Below are 24,526 nucleotides of genomic sequence, written 5' to 3' on the forward strand. Positions count from 1 at the left end.
AGCTTCAAGCAGCAACTGTTTATTTAGCTCACAATTTCCTGGGTCAACGATTTAAACTTGCTGAGTGGTTGTTCAGGTTTTGATGGGGCTACCTCACGCATTTGTAGTCAGCTGCAGTTTGTCTCGTTGGCTCCACTTCTGAGAGTGCAGTGGCCGTTAGCTGGGGCACCTCAGCTCTCCTCCAGATGGCCTCTCGTCCTCCGGCAGCCTCACTCAGGCTTGTTTTCATGGATATGGCAGGATTCCAGAAGTACAGCCAACAGTACAAGAGACTAAGTGGAAATGTGCAAGGACTCTTGAGTCCCCGGTGTGGCACTGGCCTGACAGCTCTTCTGCTATAGTCTTTTGGCCGAAGCATGTCAGAGGCTAGCCCGGAGTCAGAGTAGGAAGGATGGCAAAGTTCCAGGAAAAAAACAAGAGGGTCAGTAATTGGGCCGTCAATAAAATCAAACTACCACACGCAGTCAGAGCATACCAGGAGGCCCGCCCTGAAGATACACCACAGATGAGCTATAAGCATGTGTAAAGGTGCTGGCTGCTGCTTTGGAACTTTCCAATTGTCATTTCCCCACCAGCAGGCAGGACATCAATGCCAGCATTTTCAGACCTGCTAGATGGTGTAACTGACGTGCCATCTTTTGTGTAAGGCTGCAAACCAGGGTATTGCCAGTTCCTAGCAGAAAACAGCTCAAAGGAGAGATCCATTTGTAAATTAACATTGCCACAATATGCCAGGCTCTTCAAAAAATCAGACCATGTATTGATCATAGCCGTTCTACAGATGTGGGTTCTACTATCTCCGTTTTAAGCACAGAGGTTCAGAGAAGTTCATTTCAATATAGACCCAGCTGGCTTTGAAGCCCATATCTTTCTCCTATTTTTCACTCTCTCTAAAATTTCTTTTCCACATGGAATTTGTCTCCTTCCAGGTCAATCAAGCAATGAACCCTGTACGTTACTGACATTTACCCAGGGACTATTATTGGTTTCCCTGGATTATGTGCAAAGCAAGCTGATCTCAGCAAAAATTCTGAAGCTTACATACAGACAGGTCTGAATGTCAACTTTAGAGCAAAGGAAGGGAGAAGCACATCTTTAGCATGATTTTATTTCTTAATTACCAACAACAAAGTGTTTAACCTGATACTTAGATTAAATATTCCCATCACGAAGTAGAAAACGTTTTTTTCTGAGCAGATCTGTGTATCAGCTATGAAGCCACAGCTGTCATTCCAGGGCATGGCTGAGGATAGTCTGATTGACAGCCCAGCATGGTGAGGGGACACTCAGGTCCACTTTGGATGACACCTCCTCCGTTGCATGGGTGGGAACCAATCGGCTTCCACAGTGTGGCCAGGATGTGCCATTTATCCAGGCATTTTCTGTAGAATGTCCTGCATCACTAGCCCACTCTTAAACCTGGGACCCTGAACCTCTCTTGGTCTATACTTCTCAGATGAGACCTTTAAGTTTTCATTTTTATGCTATTAATTTACTATCAAAGGCTGGTAGTGAGTAATTACTCTATGGGCTCTGATCATCTGTCTTGCCTTATTCTCATTGTCAGCCAGCCAACTGAATATTCCTAGCAGAGTCACTCCGACCCATAGCCAAGTGAACCAATGCACACTTTGTAGTAAGGAAATACTCCCTTTTTATGGGAAGATTCATACACAAGGCTGGCTTTGTACATAGTAATAGAATAATCTTAAACAAAAAAAATATGAGCTACTGACACGTTGCCTAAATCATCATATTCAAAATAATCCTGGTATGCTAAAAAGAATGCTTTCTCTGGAGACAGACCTGGGAACAAGTAAACAGCAAGCTCCATGAGGACAATGTTTGTTTTGCTCACAAGTATCTGGTATGAAGTAAATACTTCATAAATATTGTTGAATGAATAAAAAAAACCAGGTGGGTCTAGATTCTGGCAGGAGTTGCTAAGTAGCTGTGTGCTTCCATGTGGATAACTAAATCTCTCTGGGTATGGCATATTTGGGTATTCATAAAACGTTTAATGCTTTGTGGTCAAGCAGGCACTATAAGTATGTGAATCAGGTATCAGGCAATAGGGAGTGGTGGGGGCTTGTGGTAAACTGGTGGATCTCTCCCTTTCCTTAGGACAAACAGATGGAAAGCACAGTGCTAGCTGAATAAAAAATTTGTGAGCCAATAAGTGATGCAAGTGGTTGTATCTTCTAGTTCTGAACAGCCTAGGACTCTAATAAGTGCTTGGCAGAAGCCATATCTTAAGAAGGTTTGAACTCAAAGAAACTCACAACTGGGAGCTGTAAACTGGGAGTAGAAGAAATACCCTCAGATATTAGAGGGGAAAAAACCCAGTTGATTGCAGACATGGCTAGACTATCTGTTATTTTTGTCTGTAGTTAGGTCCAAGCTCTTTGGAGCAGCTGTGGAAGACAAGAGAGATTAAGCGCTATCTGACATCAGCTCTGGGGTTGAGGTTATCTCTAAATGATAAAAGAGAAGAATAGGTGAAAAGTGAATGCCCAAATTGTGAAATTATGTGCTGGTTCTTCACAAGAAAATTGTTCTTCAAAACCTGGAATAACCCAGAAGAAGGCTGTACTTAGTTAAGTCAATATCAAATGTGATTTGTTAATGGGACGTTATTGGTATCATGTTAAATTTCACATAGGTAACAAGGTTGGAACAAAGGATTCATGTTTTGACCTTTATTTATTTACATATGTATTTATTATATCCAACTTCGTGTATCTGACAATAGTGCTACCAAGGATGAGTTAAATATTGAACCATTGACGTCAATCTCATTGGGACAAAGTCACAAAAGCACAATAAATGTTGTGAAGGAAGATGGGGGGGTTTAGAAGAAAGAAAGCTTATTGAATTTTCAACAGTGAATGGTTGTAAAAATGATGCTGTATTTTTCCTTGTGGCCACAGAAAGATCTTTACAACACATTGTTTTTGAAAAACAAAACAAAACAAAACAAAAAAAACCAGCCTGTGCAAGTAAGGTTCCCACTTAGAAGGATGTTCAGCTAATATTCACCTAAATGCTCATACAAGCATCACAATCAGAAAACTAATGTTGATACAATGTTATTTAAAACTTTACAGATGTTATCTATATTTTGCCAATTGTCTTAATCCATGGAATAAGTAATTGATAAGCTGTACTCCATTAAAATTAAAAACTTCTATTCTATGAAAGACAATACCATGGGAATTCAGAAAACAAGTGACAGACTTGGAAAAAATATTTGCAAAAGACACATAAAGGACTACTATTCAACATATACAAAGAACTCTTAAATTCAGCAATCAGAAAACAAAGAACCCAGTTAAAAATGGACCAAAGACCATAACAGAGGCCTTGCCAATGAAGACATACAAGTGGCAAATGAGCACAGATACTTCACATCACATGCCATGAGGCATTGCAATTTAAAACAACAGTAACATATCACTACACATCTATTAGAATGACCAAAATCTGGAACACTGTTAACGCTGAATGCTGGTGAGAAGGTGGAGCAACAGGAACTCTCATACATTGCTGGTGAGACTGCAAAATTGTACAGCCACTCTGGAAGACAGTTTGGCAGTTTCTTAGAAAGCTAAAAATACTTTTACCATATAATCCAGCAATTGCGCTTCTTAGTATTTACCCAGATGGGTTGAAAATGCATGTCCACACAAAATACTGCATGTAAATACTTGTAGCAGTGTTAGTAATAACTGAAAGCAACCAAGATGTCTTCCAGTAGGTGCATGGGTAAATAAACTGTGGTACAGCTAGATAATGGAATATTATTCAGTGCTAAAAAGAAATGACCTAAATGTCCATTGACAGATGAATGGATAAAGAAAATGTGGTATAAACACACACACACACACACACACCCACAATAGACTATTACTCAGCCAAAAAAAGATTGAAATAATGTCATTTGCAGCAACATGGATGGACATAAAGATTATTATATTTAGTGAAATAAGTCACAAAGAAAAAGTCAAATATCAAATGATATCACTTATATGTGGAATCTAAAAAAGAAAGGTACACATTTTATTTACAAACCAGAAATAGACTCACAGACATAGAAAACAAACTGTGGTTACCCAGGGGGAAAGAATAGAGGGAAGGATAGATTAGAATTTTGGGATTAATAGATGCACATTAGTATATACAGAATAGATAAACAACAAGGACCTACTGTATAGCACAGTATTCAGTTTCTTGCAATGAGCTGTAAAGGAAAAGAATCTGAATATATATATATGTATATGTACATGCATAACTGAATTGCTTTGCTGCTGTACACCTGAAACTAAAATTGTAAATCAGCTACATTTCAGTAAAAAATAAGAATTAAAAAAATAGAAATAAACTATCAAACCATGAAAAAACATACTGTTAAAGTGAAGGAAGTCAGTCTGAAAAGTCTACATGCTGTATGATTCCAACTACCTGATATCCTTAAAAAGGCAAAACTGTGCAGACAAAAATAAATAAATAAATAAATAAATAAATATCAGCATTTGCCAGGGAAGGAAGGAGGACGGAGGGAGAGAGGAATAGGCAGAGCACAGAGGATTTGGGAGGAAGTCAAAATATTTTGTATGATTTTATAATGATGGATATATGTCATTATACTTATGTCCAAATCTACAAAATTGATACCAAGAGTGAACCCTAAGGTAAACTATGAATTTTGGGATGATTACGATACATCAGTGTAAGTTCATCCTTGGTAGAAGTGTACCATTCCGGTCAGTGATGTTGATAAAAGGGGAGTATGTGTGTTGGGGCTGGGGGTTATATGAGAAATATTTATACCGTCCTCTCAATTTTGTTGTAAACTTAAAATTGCTTTAAAAATAGTATTAAAAACATATATAGCACATTTCAATGGGTTCCAATGGCCTTTAATTACCCAAACAGAGAGCAACATGTGGGGAATGGAATATAAAGTATGTGGTTTTTATTTTTAAATTTTCACTTATTACTTTTATTTATTTTGATCATTCTTCTTTTAATTTGGAGGGAGTATAGTTGGGCAGTGAATAAAATGGGGATGAGAAGCTGGGCATTTTGAATAAATCCAATGATTCTAAAACTATAAAAAGATATGATAATTGGAACTATTCAATAAGAAGTCATTCCATTCTTAGCAGAGTGTCATATGGATGCACAGAAAATGATATGCTATCTCATAAAAATCAATCAACGAGAAACAGACCAAGACAATTTCATACAGAAGGCAAACAAGCCACATTATTTAGATGAATAAAGTAAATATGATTTCACTAGAGGAGTGGAAGTCTTGACAGCTCCTTTGAACAGATGCCACTCATGCAGCAGAGAAGCCTAATTGTTTCTATGTGCCTTCAGCTCCTCTGCAACAGGAGGAGTCCTGTGCAGTGAGGACATGATTTCTTAGAGTAACCAGATGTGACAGAGAATATTATTCAGCCTGAACTTACCGGGGCATATTATAAGGTTAGCCTGGTCTGAGAAGGTCCTTTGTGTACAGAACCAGAAACCAGTTGCTCAACAGAGTTTTCCACATCCCAGCTCATACAACAGGTACTTGTAAGAGCTAGGTGGAGAGAGCAGATCAGGTGAAGTCTTATAAACTGGGCTAGCCAACTATAATATGCTTTTCTTTGCATGTAAATCTGAACATGTCACCTTTCTGTCTGTAGAACCAATCCCTTTCAATGTGCTTTTTCTCTGCAGGGCTCAATAAAGACTTGTCAATAAAATATGACTGTGTGGGTGGATGTTCCTTTGGAACTAGTTATTTGTAAGCAGGGAATTACCTATGTGAAGGGAAGTTAGAGGGGAGAGTGGGAAGTCATTGACTTGGCACTCAGGACACTTGGCTCTAGGCCCACCTTGCCCCTTTCTGAGTTTCTCCTAAGCATTTGTTCTCCGTGGACAACACTCAGCTCTCCTCTGTGACTCTAGGAGCCACTCTTCCCTGTGACCAGGAACACGAAAATGTGAAACAGCTTGGGTTGTCCGCAACCCATGGATGTGGACCCCTATTGTAGAAATGAGCCACTAATCGACAGTGGATTCAAACTGTAATTTACTCCCAAGAACTACACAACTGATTCATATCAAGTCTAAAATGACAACCAGGCAATAAGACAGATGAAGAGTAGGTGAATCTCAGCCTTATTCACAAATAGTTCTTTCCTAGCCTAAGGCAAAATTTCCACGTATTATCTTAGAAGTGAAAATTTAAGAACATGCATTATTCTTTTGCAATATCAGCGAATAAGCTACTTATCAGGAGAGCTGGGATAACACTACTGTCCTGGCTTTTCTTTTTGGCTTCTAAGTTAGGGGGCTTGTTTCAGATTTATGTATTTGTGTGCCAGGGGATGAAGTAGGATGCATTTAATCATTGTATTCTTAGCTGGAATAAATTTGATGGATAAAAGTGGCTGCTTCTACCAGCCATCCATTGTGGCTTCAAAGACAACAATTAAGCTATCAGCATCCCTGATATCATCAGACAGTGGCCATGGGATCCAAGACATGTAACCTGATTCTCTCCTAGGATCATCAGTTAAAAAGGATGGTGCTATCTGCTTCCAGGACATGAATAGTTCCCTAGGACAAAGGAACAGGCTGGGGGATCAAGGCCCCTCCACTTCACTCTTAGCTCAGCTTGTTATCCTAGGGTTTCCTGTATATAGCAACTCTATCATACTTTCCAAGTATCCTTCCATGCCCCCTATACCTGCCCACAAAATCCAAACATAGTGTGGGTGGCCCCTCATGAACTGACCTCAGTCTACTTTTCTGGCTCCATCTCCCTGTCTCTCTTAGCATCTAGTCGGGTAAAACTAATTGTAATCCTTCTAAAACCCCAGTGCACTTTGTTGCGTATGTTCTGCCATCCTCTATAAACCCTTTTACTTCAACTTGTTGAATTATGAGCCTCAATGCAGATTCACCTCAACTTGACATTGTCTGCCTTGTGAAGACTTCCCTGCTGTTGACAGTCATTGCCTCACACGCCCTGTATCATAAATCTATCGTGAAGCATATTGCCAGCACTCCAGTTGCTTAAAAAGAGCACTCCTATTTGTCTGTGATTTCTCTGTTTTTATCTACTTATGCCTTCTATGTGGCTGATGATGTTTTGATGCCCTTCCTGGATTCCCTTTACCTACCCTGGAGGTCACCTGTAGACAGTACCTATAGGGGCCAAAGCCTTCATGTTTCCCTCTTCCTGAGGTGTTCTGATTGTGGAAGCATGCTTGATTGGCTTAGGGCAGGTAGAAGTCCAAGAGATTTGATGCCCCTGAGGTGTAACCCTCAACAAAGGAAGAATGAGAGCTGGTGGCTAAATTTCTTGGGTCCCTCATTCTTTGATGGGATAACTCAGAGATGTAACTCCCACAGGATCCAATAGTAGAATGTTGCAGTAATGGTCCTTATTTTGTTTATGTCTCTCTGCATCATTTCCTTTCATTAGTTCCCTTCTACACTGACTCTGATCTTGGCCACATGGCTTGTTTTGGTCAATGGGATTTAGTAAATGTGATAAAATCAAAGACTTAAAAAGTGTTTGCACATTGGGGCTTGAGCTCTCCTCAATATTTGAAATCTTTCTTAGACCAAAGGGATTGAATACCTGTTTCTTATTTGTTCCCTAGTCCATGTCTCAGTGTCTGATATCATACTTGCTTACTGAACGTATTAAGCACATTTGTTAAATGAACTGAATATTCCTCTGCTTCTATACTTTCCCTTGCGTAACTGTGGCTCCTATTACTTTCTTTGCCCATTTAAAAAAAAAACTCCCATAACTTTTCTTTGGTATTTTCCTCTTTTCTAAGTTAATGGCCAGGATGGTTTGTTTCAGGCTTCAGTTGCTGGGTCCAAATTTGGGTTCATGCTAAGCCTCATTGAAGACACAATTCTCCAAGGCTCCCTTCAGCCTAATTCTGCAACCTCACCCCATGATGCTGCTCCTGGACTTCGAGAGATCAACAATGACTTGTTTCCCAACCTTTCCCCCACATCTTAGGCTCTGTAAGGTCTTTCTTCGTCTCCCATTCTTGGTTGACACTCCCTAGAAACGCAGTCAACAGGAACTGACTAGAATTGATCCTTGTATCTGAACTACCTTCCTGTGTTTGAATGTCCATCATTTTGAAGAGAATTGATAGCCTCCAGATGAAAGAGATATTTCTCCCCATTCACCAAAGTAGAGAACAAGCTAACAGCAAGGAAAGTAGAATTTGTGGATCTCCTTATTCTCCTCTGTCACTGGCTTCTTAAATTCTCATTAAGTCACAAAATTTTAGGCTATTAATGGTAATTAATTAATTGAAGTCATTAAATACAGGTACAAATTAGTATATTCTTATAATCTTTCCTGACATGCTTGGCTTTTCCTGATTGCAGCATCTCATGACACATCTGCCTGTCATTTACTGAGCATCTGATGATAATGCTAAGCCTTTAAAATTTTTCTGAACTTTTATTTTGATATTTAGTGGATGCTTGCTAAATGTACAGCACTGTGTTAGTCACTAAGAGGCGAAGTCAAAGAAAAATAAAATTTATATTCTGTTTTTTACCAAGTGTAAATCCACTTGGTTGTTGTTGGTGTGGAATTTCTGAATCTATGAACAGTTTTGTTTGGGAAAATGGAATTCATAAAAATTTGGGCAGGGGGTTAAAATTGTGAAAAGCAGACCAGGAGGACCTGAAATAAACTGGTGTGGTCAGGCCAAGTTGGTTTTTGTGGCTAATCACACATAGAAATCTCACTTAATCTGGTTCTGTCTCTCATCCAGTGTGAAAGGCTGGTGCAATGGTTCTGATGATACATTGTCTGAGCCACAGCCAGGGAGCAGCAGGGTTCAAATGCTTGTTACAAATAGTTAGGAACATAAACATCATGTTTGATCTCCTTTTCTTCATGCATAAAATTAAGGGTTAAAACTAGTGCCTTTCCAAGATCCCTTTTTGGTCTGACAGGCTATAATTCCATAATTGCAGCTGTTATTAGTCAAAATTTAAATTACTGTGGATAAACCAGGTAGCGTGATCAGCCAGGTATGTCACAATATTTTGGTAGGGTACCAGTCTCCAAGTGGTCAGACAAGTGTTTAGAAACCATTATTCATAAAAATCATTAAAGCCACACAAATTTAAGTTACCATAATAATACATTTCTTCTGTCTTCCCTTCACCACTCCACTTCTTGAAGGAATTGTCTACACTTGATACCTCTACTTCATCATGCTGACTGCACCCTTCACAATTTGGCTTCCTTCCTGCAGCAGACACTCTCACTTTGCTGCTCAAATCCCTTTGGGTCTTAGCATTTAGTGCATGCAAGCCTCTGGATCTATTGGTCTGAGAGTTTTCTGTGGCAGCCCAATTCTGCTCTGGTTGAACATTGTGCCAGGTCAAAATGCTGGAGAGTCCATGCTACCCAGGAGTAATGATCAATCATGAATTAATGTTTATTGCAATTGGCATATAAATACCCAAGCTCCGTCACCCCTTAGGCAGGATAACTCTGAGACATGTGTTCTAAACCAGCTCCCAGAGTTTCCTACTGGGATTGAGCCCCAGTTACTCATAGTTACAACTTGTTCTATCATGCATCCTTAATTCTTGCCTTCCCTTCCCTGTCTCAATTCCCCTTACCAGCATTTCCTAGAATCACTCCTTGAATAAACAATTTGCATTTAATCCTTGTTCCAGGGACTGCTCCTGGGGACCCAAAATGGTTTACTTCTCCTCTTCACATGCACTAAGGTGGCTCCTCCAATGTTAACAGTGACCTCGCCTCTAAAACCAGTGGCCATTGTCACCCCATTCCTTCTTCCTTAATCCTCTTCTCCATTCCTTTCACAGCTCTTCATTCTTTCGGTTATCCTTCTATACCTCGAACAGTCCAATTCTGTCTCCTTTCTCCCTCCTTGCCCAAAGTTCTCCAAGATTTTAAGCTAGAACCTCTTCTCTTCACTTTCTCTCAAAACTCTTACTTGGCAATGCTGTTTAGCATGTGGATGGATGCTTGTGCATTTGACTTTCAGCTCCTGGACCTCCTTCACCTCTTTTTGTCTTTGGTAACTCACCTCCATGGACCTTACCATTGTCTGGAAGTGCTTGGAGTGCTGAGCTTCAACACCCCACTCACTAACTACAGCTTTCCCCCTTTCAGCTCTCTCACTGCTAATTCCAATTTACCTGCTCTTCTCCTTTATGACCATTCTATTTTTAAAAAACTCCATTTCTCTCTCTCCTCATTTCCACCACCTCCATTTGAGTGCTATTTAAGAAAATGACTCAGTTGCTGCTACTATAAATCCATTCCTTCCCACTTGGCCCCTCAGGACTGTCCAGAAGTCCTTATTTGTCCTTTGTTGGCATTCTCTCCCACTCCCATGAGCAGAGTACAAAGTCTTATCTCTTTTGAAGCCCCACCCCAGCACCAGTTCCCTCACTCTAAACGCTGACCTTGCCTCCTACTCCTTTGAAGTAACTGTGACTCCTAAGTAGATATTCTCCCGATATCCTCCTCTGTGACCTAAAAACTGAACTTCGTCTGCCCATTCTTCTCTCTTTTATCTCAGAGAGAGGAGAGTTCCTTTTTCATGTGCAGGCTAATCCCTTCACTTTTCAATAACACCCAGCTAACCAAGAGTTGAAGGAAAATGAACAATTTGGGATTGAAGAAATTCTGATAAAAAGTCTTGTGATGAAATCAGAAGCAATTTAAATATAGAACTAATAGAAGCAATACTGTGAATTATGGTTATAAGCAGAAGGTTAAATATTTATATGCAACATGATGCAAAAATAAGTATGTACCGAACAAATATTGGAATGTGGAAATAGGGGAGGTAAGAGGCTGTGTTAGATTGCTTATTTCCTCAATTTGCAGAGCACAGAGTCTGCGATTCACTAAAGCTTTTAAAAATTAATTATTATTTAAATTTGTAATTAAATAATTAAACATATATTATCTATCTACCATTTATATATAAAATAATCACAAACTCCTAAATTTTGTACAAATAATTTTTTTCTTAATTTTAAGGCGATCTCCTAGGAAATAATGTCTCTTTTGTGTGAGCAACTTATCTGGAGTTTAACAATTTCCTCTATTTTCTTCCAATTTCCTTTCTTTCTGTTCAATCTATAATAATTAAATTAAATAATTAAAATTTTGAAGTGTGTTTAATATGATCCCAGTTCTACAAATGAAATTATCTCCTTTCTCTCTCTATGTAGTCTTGCAGAAAGATCTACAATAAAATTTAGACCTAATGCTGGTAATGTTTAGTTTTGAATTATGTGATTTGAGGTAATAAAAAATAATAGTACAAAAGAGTATTTTTTTTGTACTCCTGGGTATTTAAAAAAATAAGAATATGTAATATTGACCAAACAATAAAGTTATTAATTTTTTTCATGTGATTAGGGATTCTTAACTTATCTCAAGTAATTTAACTTGATTATTCCCATTCAAGGCATTCACAAGTGCTGCAGTATTTAAGAATATTGTCCTCACATTGAGATGTTTGCCATCCCCCAAATCAAATAATTTACATATTTTGTTTATTTATTCATTTAAATTCCAAGAAGAAAGATGTTCAACTGTCTAAGAAACTGTCTAATCTAAACATAAATCAGATCATTCATTCAACAATGCTTAGTTCAGTCAGGTATTCTGTTTACATAGAAAGCAAGACTGACAATGTTGTTAACTTCTGTTTATATTGAAACTTTGAAACAGTGAAACTGAAGTATACCAGGTCAAAACTATTTTCTCTAAAGCTGTTACAATACTTTGCAAATATATTAAACTGAAGTCATTGTCTTCATGTTCTCAGTATCCCCAAATAGTTTCCTATTTGTCTCACATTTCTTTGAAATCTTTCTAGCTTGACACAAAGTGAGCATTAAGTGAATCTACTTAGAAAGAACTATGAGAAGAATTAGTTGTTTAGGGGAATCATTGCCAAATTTAAAGTTACAATTGAAGGGCCACCCTAGGATTCTAGTTTTCTTCCTGTTCTTGACAACTTTTTAACAGGGAAACTATCAACATGCTGTAATATATCAATGTGCTTTAAATATATTTCACTCCATGTCAGAAAATCAGGAGTTTGTGTCAATGTTTCACTTTCAACCTAAGAGTTTATTATTTTCAATTATTTTTATCAGAGAATGTCAGTATATCACAACATTATCCAAAAAGTCATGGTCAAATGAGCTTTAGGGGCAAAACCAATTTGTTGAGAGAGTTTATTGCTTTTCCTTTATACCTCACATATAAGCCATTTATTAATATGCAACAGTTACATTTAGGATACAAGTGTTAACTTAGATGTAATTTTGTGATTCCCTAACCATTAGTGAATTTTAGCCACTTAATTGTCTTTAGCTATAACAAACACATCTTAGTAGAGGATGTCAAGCTCTAACTCCCATTTTTCAACTGCCCTGCGATTATATGAATCTCAAATAATATATTCCAGAAATTTAGTACAAAGTTTCTTTTTGGTAATCTAAGCTCAAATGTAAAATAAAACCACTGCTGTAGTGGAGGGAAAACATTTGAACTTCAGGTTTCATGTTTTATTTTTAAAGCTTGGCTTCTTTGAGCAGTTACAGCTGAATATATGATTATTGCAAACTTAATTATCAGCATAACTCTCTGATGTGCTGAAACATTATTATCTACAGCTAATCAGAACTTTTGAAATAGAAATTGATTTTTAGATGTTCATCCGTTTAAGAAAAAGAGATGTAGTTTTTCCCCTTCTTTTGTATTTTGATCAAGTTTTAACTGCAGGCTTCATTTTCCCTGCTCAAAGAACTTATCTATTCTACTCTGATAGTTCCTAAGTTGGGAATTTTAGGGAAACACAAGAGTCTGCCAGTCAGTGATTTGCTGGTTGTTAACTACTTCTATTTCTTTCCTAAGCTGCTATCTATAAATAAATGGATACAATAGGTGTAGTTTCTTAAAGGCTAATTCTTCAATTACCTTCTCTCTGAGCTGATGGCTAAATTATCATCTTGAGACTCAAGTGTCTTTATTAGTTAAGAAGCACATAATGAGTACCTACTATGAGTAGGGCATATTGGTTGCCAGTGGAAGGGACAAGATGTTGAATGGATAGTATATTCTTGCTGGAGAAGACAAACAACAAAGACCTGAAGTTGGTTGACATTATGAGATAAAAATCTAAGAACTCCAATAAGTCTTTAAGAGATTATTGTTGTGATTTGGCTTGGTTTGGTTATAAGGTTTGGAGAGTCACTTCCACAACTTAAGAAGAGGAATATTTATTGAGAGTATATTGGCTTGGGTAATGCTGGTTGTTCTAAATATAAACCCCCTAATCTCAGTGCCTTAATATAATAGCAATTCAGTTTCTGATTCATGTAAGTTCTTTTAAATGAGGAATCAGGGACCTGAGCTTCTTTCATCTCGTGACTCTGCCATCTTTGGCATTTGTTCCCTAAGCTACTGTTCTCAATCACATGAAGCCTCAGAAGAGAAAAGAGTGTGGAAAATCAACGTATTGGGAGTTTTTATGTATCAAGCATGAAAGAAGTATACATCACTTCTGCTCACAGTACGTTGGCAGGAATTGTCATGATCACACCTGCCTGCAAGGTGGGCTGGGAAACGTGGTCTTTCTGTGGCTCCTGTAGAAGAGGTTATTAGTTTGGTAATCAGCGTTAAGCCTCTATCACAGAGTTCTTTTGCTGGGAAGTTGAGCTGGAAGTTATTAGAAACTCAGATGAAATGTTTGCCTCTCTTAGTGGCCTGGAGGGGTTCTCTCATGGCAACTAGACTCCATTCTCCATTTTATAGCAACTAGTGAGTCAAATTTCCTAAGGCAGCTGTTATGATTGGTTGAGATAGTTACCGGTCTATAATAAATTGAACTTGCTGAATTATTTGGGCCAAGCTGTCTCATGGACCATGGCTAATTCATGGATGTGTTGCCATTGGGTTGAGTGTCTATTCCTCACTCTGTCAGCTGTCACTCCTGAGAAAGTACAGCCTATAATCGTTTTCTTGAGTTAAATAAATGTGGCTAGGTAATCACCTATTATTATTACTACTACTGATTAAAGTTTTTTATCTTGTGCAGTCAGGACTTTGTCCAGAACCTTATATGCACTATATTATTGACTTTTTTCAACATTCACATTTCATCAACCATTTCAAATAAAATCTCATCATCTCTACCTTTCAACATTACTGTTTCTGGTTTCTTTCAGCCACAAGAGGGACATTAGGCATGATGAGGGCTGTGACAGATGTGACAGATGCCAAGGGAAAGGAACAGATTTTATGCAATGGAAGTTTCAAAGAGATAGAGAATATTCTGGTCTAGGTCCACTAGAGGAGGCTTTTAGGACGAGCTTCGACTTGACCTAAGGCATAATGTATTAATTTGGGGTCCAAATGGAATTCATGGCAGCTATGCTGGGGAAATAAGGTTCTGGGCTCTTCTCTGTTAGCAGGAGGAGGGCTTCTCAGATTGCAATCCTTTTGGAAATACTTAGCATCAAGTCTATTTCCTGTTATTTCTGTCCCCGGTGCCCCCCTGCCAAACAATGCTAAGAGGACAGGGGAACAAAGCTAGAGAATTCTTCTGACTGACAATTGATTGTGTGCAGAAATGAGACTAAAATTATATAATCTGGATTCAATATAGTTGGGACATTTAGACATCATTAAAAGGGTGAGAGTAAATTTTCAAAATGTATATATCTGACAAAAGATTCCCATCAATAATAGGTAAAGAACTCCTACAAACCAAAAATTAAGACAGATAACTCAAAAGAAAAAAAATTTCATGGCTAAAGATCTGAACAAATACTGTATAAAAAGATATCCAAATCACCAATAAGCATATAAAGAGGCATTTGGCTTCAACTGATCGTCAGGGAAATGTAAAGTAAAAATCACAATGAGACACCACTACATATCCATCAAAATAGCTAACAGGAAAATGGTATAAAATATCAAATGTTGGTGAGAATGTGGAGCAATCAGAATCTTCCTTCACACACTGCTGGCTGGAATGCAAACTGGCATAACTACTTTGGAAAACTCTTTGTCAGTTTGTGAGGCCTAAAGCAGAATACCCAACTAAAGTGGACCAGACTCCTTATTCATGAAAACTAAGAAATAACAAATTTGTGTGGTTTTAGATCACTAAGTTTGTAGTGGTTTTTTACACAGCAATGGAAAACTGATACTCATAGGCATATTTCCAACAGAAAGGAATAAACGTGTTCATCAGAATACATAGACAATAGCACCTGCAGAAGCAACATTTACAAAATCCTAAAACTAAAAACAACCCAAGTGAGCAAAAGGGGGACTTAGGAAACTGTGATAATGTTTTATCTCTTGATTTAGTGCTGGTTCCATATGTGTGCCCAGGTCATGAAAATTTATCAAGCTGTGCTCTTTCTTAAATTATGTTATACTTCCATAAAATTAAATGACCAGAAGTTTATTCTTTCATTACATAACAACACAATTATTATTAGATTAAAATTAAAAAAATTACATGTATAAAAGTGGTCACATGATTTTACTTCTATAATCATACTAACCTCAGTCCTACATGGATAAAAAATAAAACATATCATAGTAAAACAAAAACTTTTAATTGTCAGCTGTTTGGATTTTTATCTTAACTCTCCCTTGATTTTTGGCCAATCCTTAACACATTACGCTAACAAAAAAAATTTCATTTTCTTTTTCAAAGGATTTAAAATTAGTAGTGTATTAGAATTTTAAGGCAATCTTTAGAATAATGCCTTTGTCATTATTGTAAACTTACTCATTCTTCTGGAAATATGCATCTTCTCTTTGGGCCAGGTCATGATAAAACAGAAAACTTTAGTCTCAATACACCTTTCTGAGGGTAAAGTTTTAAGTATTTTTATTGTATTTTAGAGCAGACATACAATTGTTTGCTCATGGTCTAGTAAGAGTTAAGCAAAGCAACCCACAAATATTTATTGAGTACCTTTTATTTAGGCCACTGTGTTAAATATAGAGGCTATAAAAAGTATATACAGTATATATATCCTCTTGGAAGATTTACAATCTATCTGAAGACATACATATTCATATGCATTAGTTAATGACATAGGTTCATATGTCAATATCAATGTGTCAGACATTCTTTAAAAAAGTAAAAAGTAAGAAAGAATGGGAAAAATATCCAAATTTCAAAATGGTTCCCAAAAGGCAGAGTTTTGGCAGTCAGGGAAGACTTCCTGGAGGCAGCATGCTAGAAAAACAAAATTATTTTCCATAAAGTAAATTTAAATCTGAGTTTTTTTTCCCCCTCACTTTCCAGATATGAGTAGTAACTTTCAACCTCCTGGAGCTTTAAGTTTTCATCTGAGAATTAGAGCTGATGCCAGTAATTTCTGCCTCACAGATTTGTGAAGTTAGATGAGATAACATAGTAAGTATGAGTTCCTTGAGATTTTAAGGTAAGTATATTGAGATTTCAGTTTATTTACAATGAGATTGTCTCTATACCTTCTTGCTCAAATTCCATCACCAAAACTGTAAATCCTTTCTTAAGTGTTCACCTCTATCCAAAAGGAAAAAATAAGTAAGCTTCTTGGAGAATTAATACATTATGCTATTATCAGTCTCAGCTATACCTAGATCTGGTTATGTTTCTAAGGTCAAATCCTAAGGGCACAGTTTCAAAAGGAGAATTAAGGAGGAGTTAGCAATGTCTGTCTACACTATGGAAAGGTACAAGGTAGGGAAAGAGAGTAACAGGTAATTCTGCATCAACTGCAGCCCTTTTACAGAGTTGATTTGTTTTTTAAGGAGCTCTTTTAAAGAACCCGATGTCATGTCCCCTTTCAGCATACCCCAAAGGCCAACATACCCTGCAGAGCCCTTAGCTTGGGGTGGTATGTACTATGGGGGTAAATACAGTAAGTTTATCTCTGAAAGATTTGGGTTTAAATTCTTGGCTGTTTTCATCTTGGGCCTTTATCTGAGCCAACTTCCTTATCAGAACCATAAGCTCAACAATAATAGTAGCTTTCTCAGAATTGTTGAGAGTATTAAATAAGAGTACATGTAGACTCCTTCACATAAAGGTGCCCTATAATGTTAGTAACAATCACTACTATATTTACGGCGCCTGGATCCTGGATATTACCAAGTTTGGGGTGGAGGTGGGTGGGAGGAAAGGAGGGTCTGCTTGTTGTTTTGCGTTGGAGGCACTCAGGAAACAGTCCCCAGGCCCTGGGCCAGAGCGGCAGCGGGCTGCTCCCTCAGCTGGCGTCTCCTCTCCCCTGCTCCACCCACGCTTACCCGGAGCAACAAGTTCCTTCTGCAAGACCCGCCCGCGCGCCACTGGCAGACCCGGCGCCTCTTCCCAGACCTCTGTCAAACCCGTCGTCAAACTTTGGGGTCGAAATCGCGGTTACCAACGCCCTACGGAGGCGGGAGAACACCAGCATGTGAAGGAGGCTTCGTGGCGGCTAGGGGGAAGGCGGGAGGCGTGGGAAGTCGGGACAGAAGGGACTGATTCCCAGTTCGCGCTGCCCTTGAGAGGAAAAAGCAGCAACCGAAAGCACCAACTGCACAACTCAAGCTTCTCTCCTGGGACCAGGGGGGTAGAAATGGGGCCCGGAATCCCACAGACCTCCCTAAATCCTCCAGGTTCCAATCGCCCCGGTTTTTCCTTGCACCCTCACTCCACCCCACCCCTCGCTAGGTCCCCTAAGGACACTTGAGATCCTTGGCAAGATATTTCGCTGCAAGAGCAAGTAGGGCAGCCACGGCCCCCACCTGGAGCTGTCCGCTCCCTTGCCCTCCCAGACTGGGTACCCTGGAGTCTCCGAAGGAGTCGCGAGGCATCCTAGGCTGGGAACCTCATCCAGCTGCCCAAACGGTTGAACTCTGACAACTTCTATGGGGATCCCCGCCTTCTTGTGGGAAAGCCAAGCCGGCCGCCCACATACCAGGAGAGACACCCGACTTCTCCGTGGGAAACTCCCCTCCAAATCTACCTCTTCGGCGTCTACAGCTGCGAGTTGAGAACTGGAGAGCTAACTGAATACGCTTCGGGGTGGGCAGTCGTGGGCGGGGGCGAGGGCGGGAAATTCAGCCCAAATTTTTGAAAGAAAAACCAGTTCTGTCTCCAACTCTCCTGAAACCAGGCAGCTGTTGTCTCTGGAGAAGAGCAGGGATCGAAGTCAGGGAGGGAAGTCCTCCAGGCGCGGGGCTCCAAAAGCACGGGGGTGGGATCTCAGTGTCCAAGCTCCCAGCTCTGTCCGTCGGAAACTACTCTTTCTCTGGGAGATGGGGGAGGGGGATGCATCCCAGACGAGCCTGCCAACGCCAAGCCCAGATGTTCGGCACTTCATACCTCCACCCCCAGGCAGCCTTGAGAACTTGGTAGCTCGGACAGCAGCCCGGGCGCACAGCATTGTTTGAAAGGTGTTATTCTGTTTTCGCCAAGTCAAAGAGCAATAAATTGTTTTTATGACCTTATGAGTACAATTTGAAGGGCATTTTAATTACATAACCCGTGAAAGATCACCGGAGGCAATGTCGTGTTAAAGAGCCCTTGGCAGAATATCTGCATCGCACGAGAAAGAGAGAAAACTTGCAAATCTGCAATGATATTGCGCAGGGCTGCCCCCGTTTTGAAACAACATGCGAAATGCAAGGGAGATCTTACCTTTCGGACTCCAAAGCCGTGCTCTGCTGCAACTTGGCGAGCTTCTTCCTCTCCCCCTTTATGCAACTCCACAAGAAAATGATTCGTGAAGACCCTTCTCTCGGCAGATGCAAAAACCATGACACAGAAGAGGAGCCCGGCGGCCGCCTTCCACTGGTAGACACAGCCACCTTTCATCTTTCTTTGAGAGTGAAAAGTGGTGTTAGGAGGCGCGCAGGCTGGCGGAGCAGTGGTCCCGCAGGAAAGGTGCAAAAAATATATATATATAGTTTTTAAATTGCTTGTTTAAAAAATCTTTGTGTAGAGAAAGACACTGGTTATGGGTTGGAAAGCAGCAAATCAGTGTGTGTTCTCTAGCATTTGGCTGGCAGGGAAGCCGTGTAGTCAGGCAGCCCGTCTAGCTCGCAGAGGTGCTAATGTGGGGAGCTGTGTGTATCTCAGAGAAAGAGCGAGTGTATCTGTGCTGGATGCTAAATCTGCATCTTCAGCTCCTCCTCAGCTCCAATTCCACTGGGGCCGGAGGAAAGCACAAGCCTGGGTGACGTGCGCCCTCCAGCAGCCAATGAGGGCCGGGGAAGCGGCGGGCCCCGCCCTGGGCCGCCCCGGGCCCGCCCCTGCCCGCCCCCGGCATGGCCGGTCCGCCTCCGCCGGCTGGGGGCGCCGCGCGGAGAACCCCCTCCCCCGCCCCTTTCAGCACCCCGGAGAGCTCCTCCATCTCTCCTCCCGGGCCCGCACGCTCCCAGGAAAATACCCCCAGCTGTAATCTGGTGGCGGCGCCGGAGTGATGTCATTGTTTGTGGAAATCTGTAGGGCTCTGGAAAGGGAATTACGATGTGTGCCGCTCTCTGAGGCCCCGAGGGGAGCTGGGGCACGGGCCTCTCCCTATTCCTCTTCCCTGCTTATTTTCTACTGCAAAACAACTCTCTCTCTTTTTCTCTCTCTCTCTCTCTCTCACACACACACACAGACACACACACACAGACACACACACACACACACGAATCAAGCGCTCAAGGCATACTTGCTTCTCCTTCTCTCAATAAAAAAGCAAATATTAATCCTCCTCCCGCCACTTTGGGCAAATCCCAGGGGAGGGTTGCTTCCCTTCCTGGCGCGGGGCTGGGGTGGGTGGGAAAAGTAGCCTTCCTGGGGTGACTCGTGGGGGCGAGAGTGCAGGAACGAGCTGTTTTTAGATTTTTTTATGTAGGCTCCAGGCAGGTCTGGAACTAAACAGCTGGGAAGCCTGGCAGGAGATAAGGCTCGCCCCCACCAGTAAGTGTGACTAGATGGGACTCCTCAAGGAGTCTGGGCTGCTCTGCGGAGACTGCCTTCAAGAAAGCCGCGGCTGGGGTTGACATGCCTGGAGGTGCATTCTCAGACTTGAGTACTTTCGTTTGGTTGCACAAGGACAGCGAGGGAGGGTGCTGCCTTTTGGGAAGGCGCAGCCAGAGATCCCAGGCGCTGGGCCAAGACTCCAGTTGAGCGTCCTTGACTAGGGCGAATTCAGGCCAAGTGGCAGGGGGTCAACTAAATTATCCAGTTAAGAAAAGTGCACTCACGTTCTACAAACAACTTATCTACATGACTTCTTCATGCCTTAGTGAGAGGAAGCAGGGAGGTGATGTCTGCAAGAAAATGAGAGCGGTTGTTTTAAAGGAACGCAAATAGCGTTGAGTTAAAAGAATATGTACACTGATCTAGATTGTGTGGCTCCAAAGTTCAAATCCTGCCTTACTTGGATAAGAAGTAGGAGATTTTTTTCCCCCTAGAGTCTTAAGTGTATGCAACTGAACGTACCCAAGTCTGAGAAGGAGGTAGGGAGAGAAAGAGAGAGAGAGACTATAATATTGACACATTACACATACACACATATATATTTCATAGTCCCCCCTTTTCATTTTAGCATTAAGTTAGGTTCTACACAAGAAAAACACTAATGGTAGAAATAAATATGCACAATGCCATGGGACACACTGTCCTTGAAACAGATCTCATTGTTGACAAAATTGGCTCTCCCCAAACACATTCAAGTATTGCCAAATAAAAATGTAGGTATTATTGAAGACTTTGATTAAAGCATAAGACATCTGTGTGCAGTTATTATTATTATTTGCAGTAGTGTGCTTGAATTCCTGTAAGAAAATTTAAGTGAGGTGCTAACGAGGTGATAGGACACAAGATAAAGATGAAAAGGACCAGAGTAGAGACAAGGTTTCTAGGAAAATATTAATAAAAAGGAAGAGAGCTACTCTAGTTCCTCAGTTCTTTACTGGTCAGAGGCTCATTTTTGCCAAGATTAAAAAAAAAAAATCACCTTATCTTACTCCACAGCTTACCTCTCATCGTCTATCTGTTTGATTTTTAACATAAAGTTCTCTTACTCAGGGATCTTCAGCTCTTCCTTTCTCTCTCTTCCTTATATTTTGTCTATATTTTGAGTCAAAGTACTAGGCTGGCATGAAGAAATACCAAGTCGTTCTTCCTGCCATGTATTGTCACTTGAGAAAAATGGCACCAAATGTGAAAATTACATTAGATGGATTCACAATCATGCAAAACATTTCAAAAGCAGCAACAGAGATAAAAATCTAAGTCTTTAGAAAAATAGATCTGAAGAGCATCAAATAAGTCAATTTAGATGATTATGGGTGTTGGGAAATAGTGCTGCTAATGTAGCTAACTCTTTCTGAAAATGAACATGAAATTACCATCTATTCAGAGGTATTTATTAATTTTTTCTGAAACCACAGAGCAATACTTCATTTCCTAAATAAATTCCGAAGATGAAATGCTAGTAAATGTTGAATCTTATGTATCTGCATTTTAAATAATTAAAACCATGTAAAATTAGGTACAAGCTAAATAAAGCCTGGATGGCTGATTAAAATAAGCCATTTTTAGTGGTTTACATAGAATACAGCTCATCATAATATTGTCAGAACAGCATAGCAAATGAAAATAGATTTTTTTTGTGATGCAAATGCTAAATTCTAACGCTTAACAATGCAGTAAGCAAGTGGAGGAAATGTATTGACATTTTTTGAAATACAAATACACATCCAAGTGCACCTATGAGTTTTAGAGAACTATTTCTAGCTCATTTTTGGATTGCCATTAGCAACTTTGGTGTAAGAAGGTGAACAGAAGAGAGAAAGGCAGACAGATATTTCAAGGACTGAAATGCAATCCAGTTGAAAAGAACTCTTTTGTAGGCTCTGCTGTCACTAGCTGTGCCACTTGGACCAAACCAATGCATTTCTCAAAGCCTCTCTGTCTCCTTATCTGTAAAAGGAGACAGTTGAATTACATACTTTCCATGTCCAAAAGTCCACAATTTCAAAGAGATGCTGAAGTATGGACTATGATGTACAAAGCATCGTCTGTAGCTTAAGGAATGCTGAGTACAGTCATGCTTTTTTAAAATAACAGTATGGTGGTCAATAGACCGATTTATTTTTATGTAACCTCTCTCAAAGAGTCTTGTGTTTACTAATTTTATGGATTTGAAGAAAGAACAACTGGTACAAACTGGCTGACAGTATCAAACATGAAAACCATCAGTATCGAGATTCTTACTATTTAAGGTACTGTTATATGTATATGCAGAGAAAACTTGGGTATTTGGTTCTGGTTCAGGTATGACACATACTCCCCACAGGCTCCTTGAAGACATGGTCCTGAAGAGACCAGAATATTCTCATTTTATGGCTTCATAACTATAAACCAACAGACCTAAATGTACACAGACTAAGAGAACCCAAGCCACCCAAGGTATGATTGGGAGTCTTCCTATGCAGATGTATTTCTGGGGAGAATTTTGGGATCTTTTGGTCAAGGGAAACCCATCATTGCAGAGGAGAGAGAAAGCTAGAAGCAGCCCCAGAAGAGGTTGTTGGATCTTTGAATATTCTTTGGGCCATTGGGGAAAAGATCTTACGTTTCCATTCATTTCTGTTCAGTTGGATGGGGGTGTAATCAACTTGGGTGGGATGAAGGGGAATAAGATATGAACAACAGAAGGTACAGTTTAAAGTACAACCTTGTTAGAAATCAGGTTGGGCTTTTCCATTTCTGTTGCATTCACTTTGAGCACTTTAAATGCAGTAATAATTTCACTGGGTACACAACTCTCTACTATCATAGTATATTACTAAACTTTTCAAGTAGATTCCTTTAATGACACTGCTCCATGTTCAGCCTTTCTAAAGTACTGTATCATCTTACAGCTTTCTGTCAGATTTTGAAATCAACATTGACCAAGTTTTTATAGTTTTCTCCAGACAATTCTTATTTTCCAAGATCTCACTTCATTTTCCTGTGGTGTTTATTTACTTTCTTATATTTGCTGTAATTTAAAATTCAGGAAATTTTAATTAGTGCCTTGGTGTATACTCACTCCCTTTAATTCAGTGGGATTAAAATGTCTTACCTCTCATTCCTGTAACTTTTACCGACTTATTCCTTTTTCTTAAATGACCTATCTCTGCTTTTCCTTCAGTTACAAAATCTCAGCTGACTTCTGTTATCTAAGCTGTCTTAAATTAATACCGTGGGGAGAACTCATGAAGCTTTATCAAGTGTTTTATTATCATCAAGGCATTAAATCTAGAGTACTTTGAGTTGTATTCATTTTTTAACTTCATCAACAAGCCATCAGATTTATTCGAACTAATCGACTCTTCATAAACAGAAGCTACTCATTGCTTTTTTATTTTTCAGGACAGTCAACATTTATTTTTATGCTAATTTAGGTTCTATTATTTTGCTAGGATTTGAAGAAGCTACACAAGAGGACCCAGGGCCCTTTTCATCTTCTTTTGAAAATTGAGAACACATTGCTATTCACTATCTTTAGATCCCTCTTTAGGTCTACAGGACTACAGAATAGTGTGTGCTCACTTGGAAAATTAATTAGTTATTTCTCAGGTCTTATTGGAACATTGCTTATTGTCTGTAGAAAGTGATTAACTATTCATGAATTCTCTACCTTGTGTTATTTCCTTTTCTGTTTCACAGTCTTAAAAAAACACAGCAAATCTTCCTCAATTCATTTTTTGAATGATTATGGAAATTATCTTTAACAGGGAGATTTTTTTTGATCTCCTCAAACTACCTATAACATAGAAATAATTCAGAGAGAACAAAGTGCATGGCTTGTTAGCAAATATAAACTAGAATTTAAAAAGATAAAAATTTTATGTGTAAAACAAAGTTAAAACATTAAAATACATGTACAAATTTTTTTTTTTTAAGGCTAATTCTGCCATTGCAAGAAACATGATTCTAGGAAAGTCTTTACTTAGACCTAAATTCTTTTGGTAATTACATACTCTTTTGTATCGGTTTGGATGACCTCACCCAAGTAGGGAAATTGATATATAATGTTATTTAACATGCTGGAAGAACAGTTATAAATTTATGGCTGTGATTTCAGTTAGCCTATTTTCTATTTCTTCTGAAAATACTTTATCATTTCATGGTTTTAGAAACATGGCACATGGTTTATTTTTAGAAAACTTCATCATACAATATCCATTTTTTCTTCTTATGATATTAAAGAGAGTGAACCAAAAAGTACATCTTAGAAACAAATTTCTGGAACTAGCTACTGAAAACAATACTTAGTGGCTTTTATAGAATTATTTTCTCTTTTAAAATTCTACAATCAGGATATTATAATTCACATAAGACATAATCACAGTATTCTTAATTTCTAGTAATATAGCCCATGATGTATTAACTTATACTAGTGGCACCCAGGTCATAACCATGCT

The 24,526-nt window shown here is 39.3% G+C and overlaps 1 protein-coding gene across 1 annotated transcript in view; it reads right to left on the minus strand.

The window, feature by feature from the left end:
* PCSK2 (proprotein convertase subtilisin/kexin type 2) overlaps window positions 1–19,233 on the minus strand; it is a 220,561-nt gene extending 201,328 nt beyond the window's left edge. Inside the window, exon 1 of the mRNA XM_010972898.3 lies at window positions 18,753–19,233. Within this exon, the coding sequence (XP_010971200.2) occupies window positions 18,753–18,929 (177 nt within the window). The 5' untranslated portion in view covers window positions 18,930–19,233. The remainder of the gene's footprint in view (window positions 1–18,752) is intronic.
* Between the last annotated feature and the right edge of the window lie 5,293 nt (window positions 19,234–24,526).

This window comes from Camelus bactrianus, chromosome 19 (assembly GCF_048773025.1).
Source record: "Camelus bactrianus isolate YW-2024 breed Bactrian camel chromosome 19, ASM4877302v1, whole genome shotgun sequence".
Taxonomy (NCBI): domain Eukaryota; kingdom Metazoa; phylum Chordata; class Mammalia; order Artiodactyla; family Camelidae; genus Camelus; species Camelus bactrianus.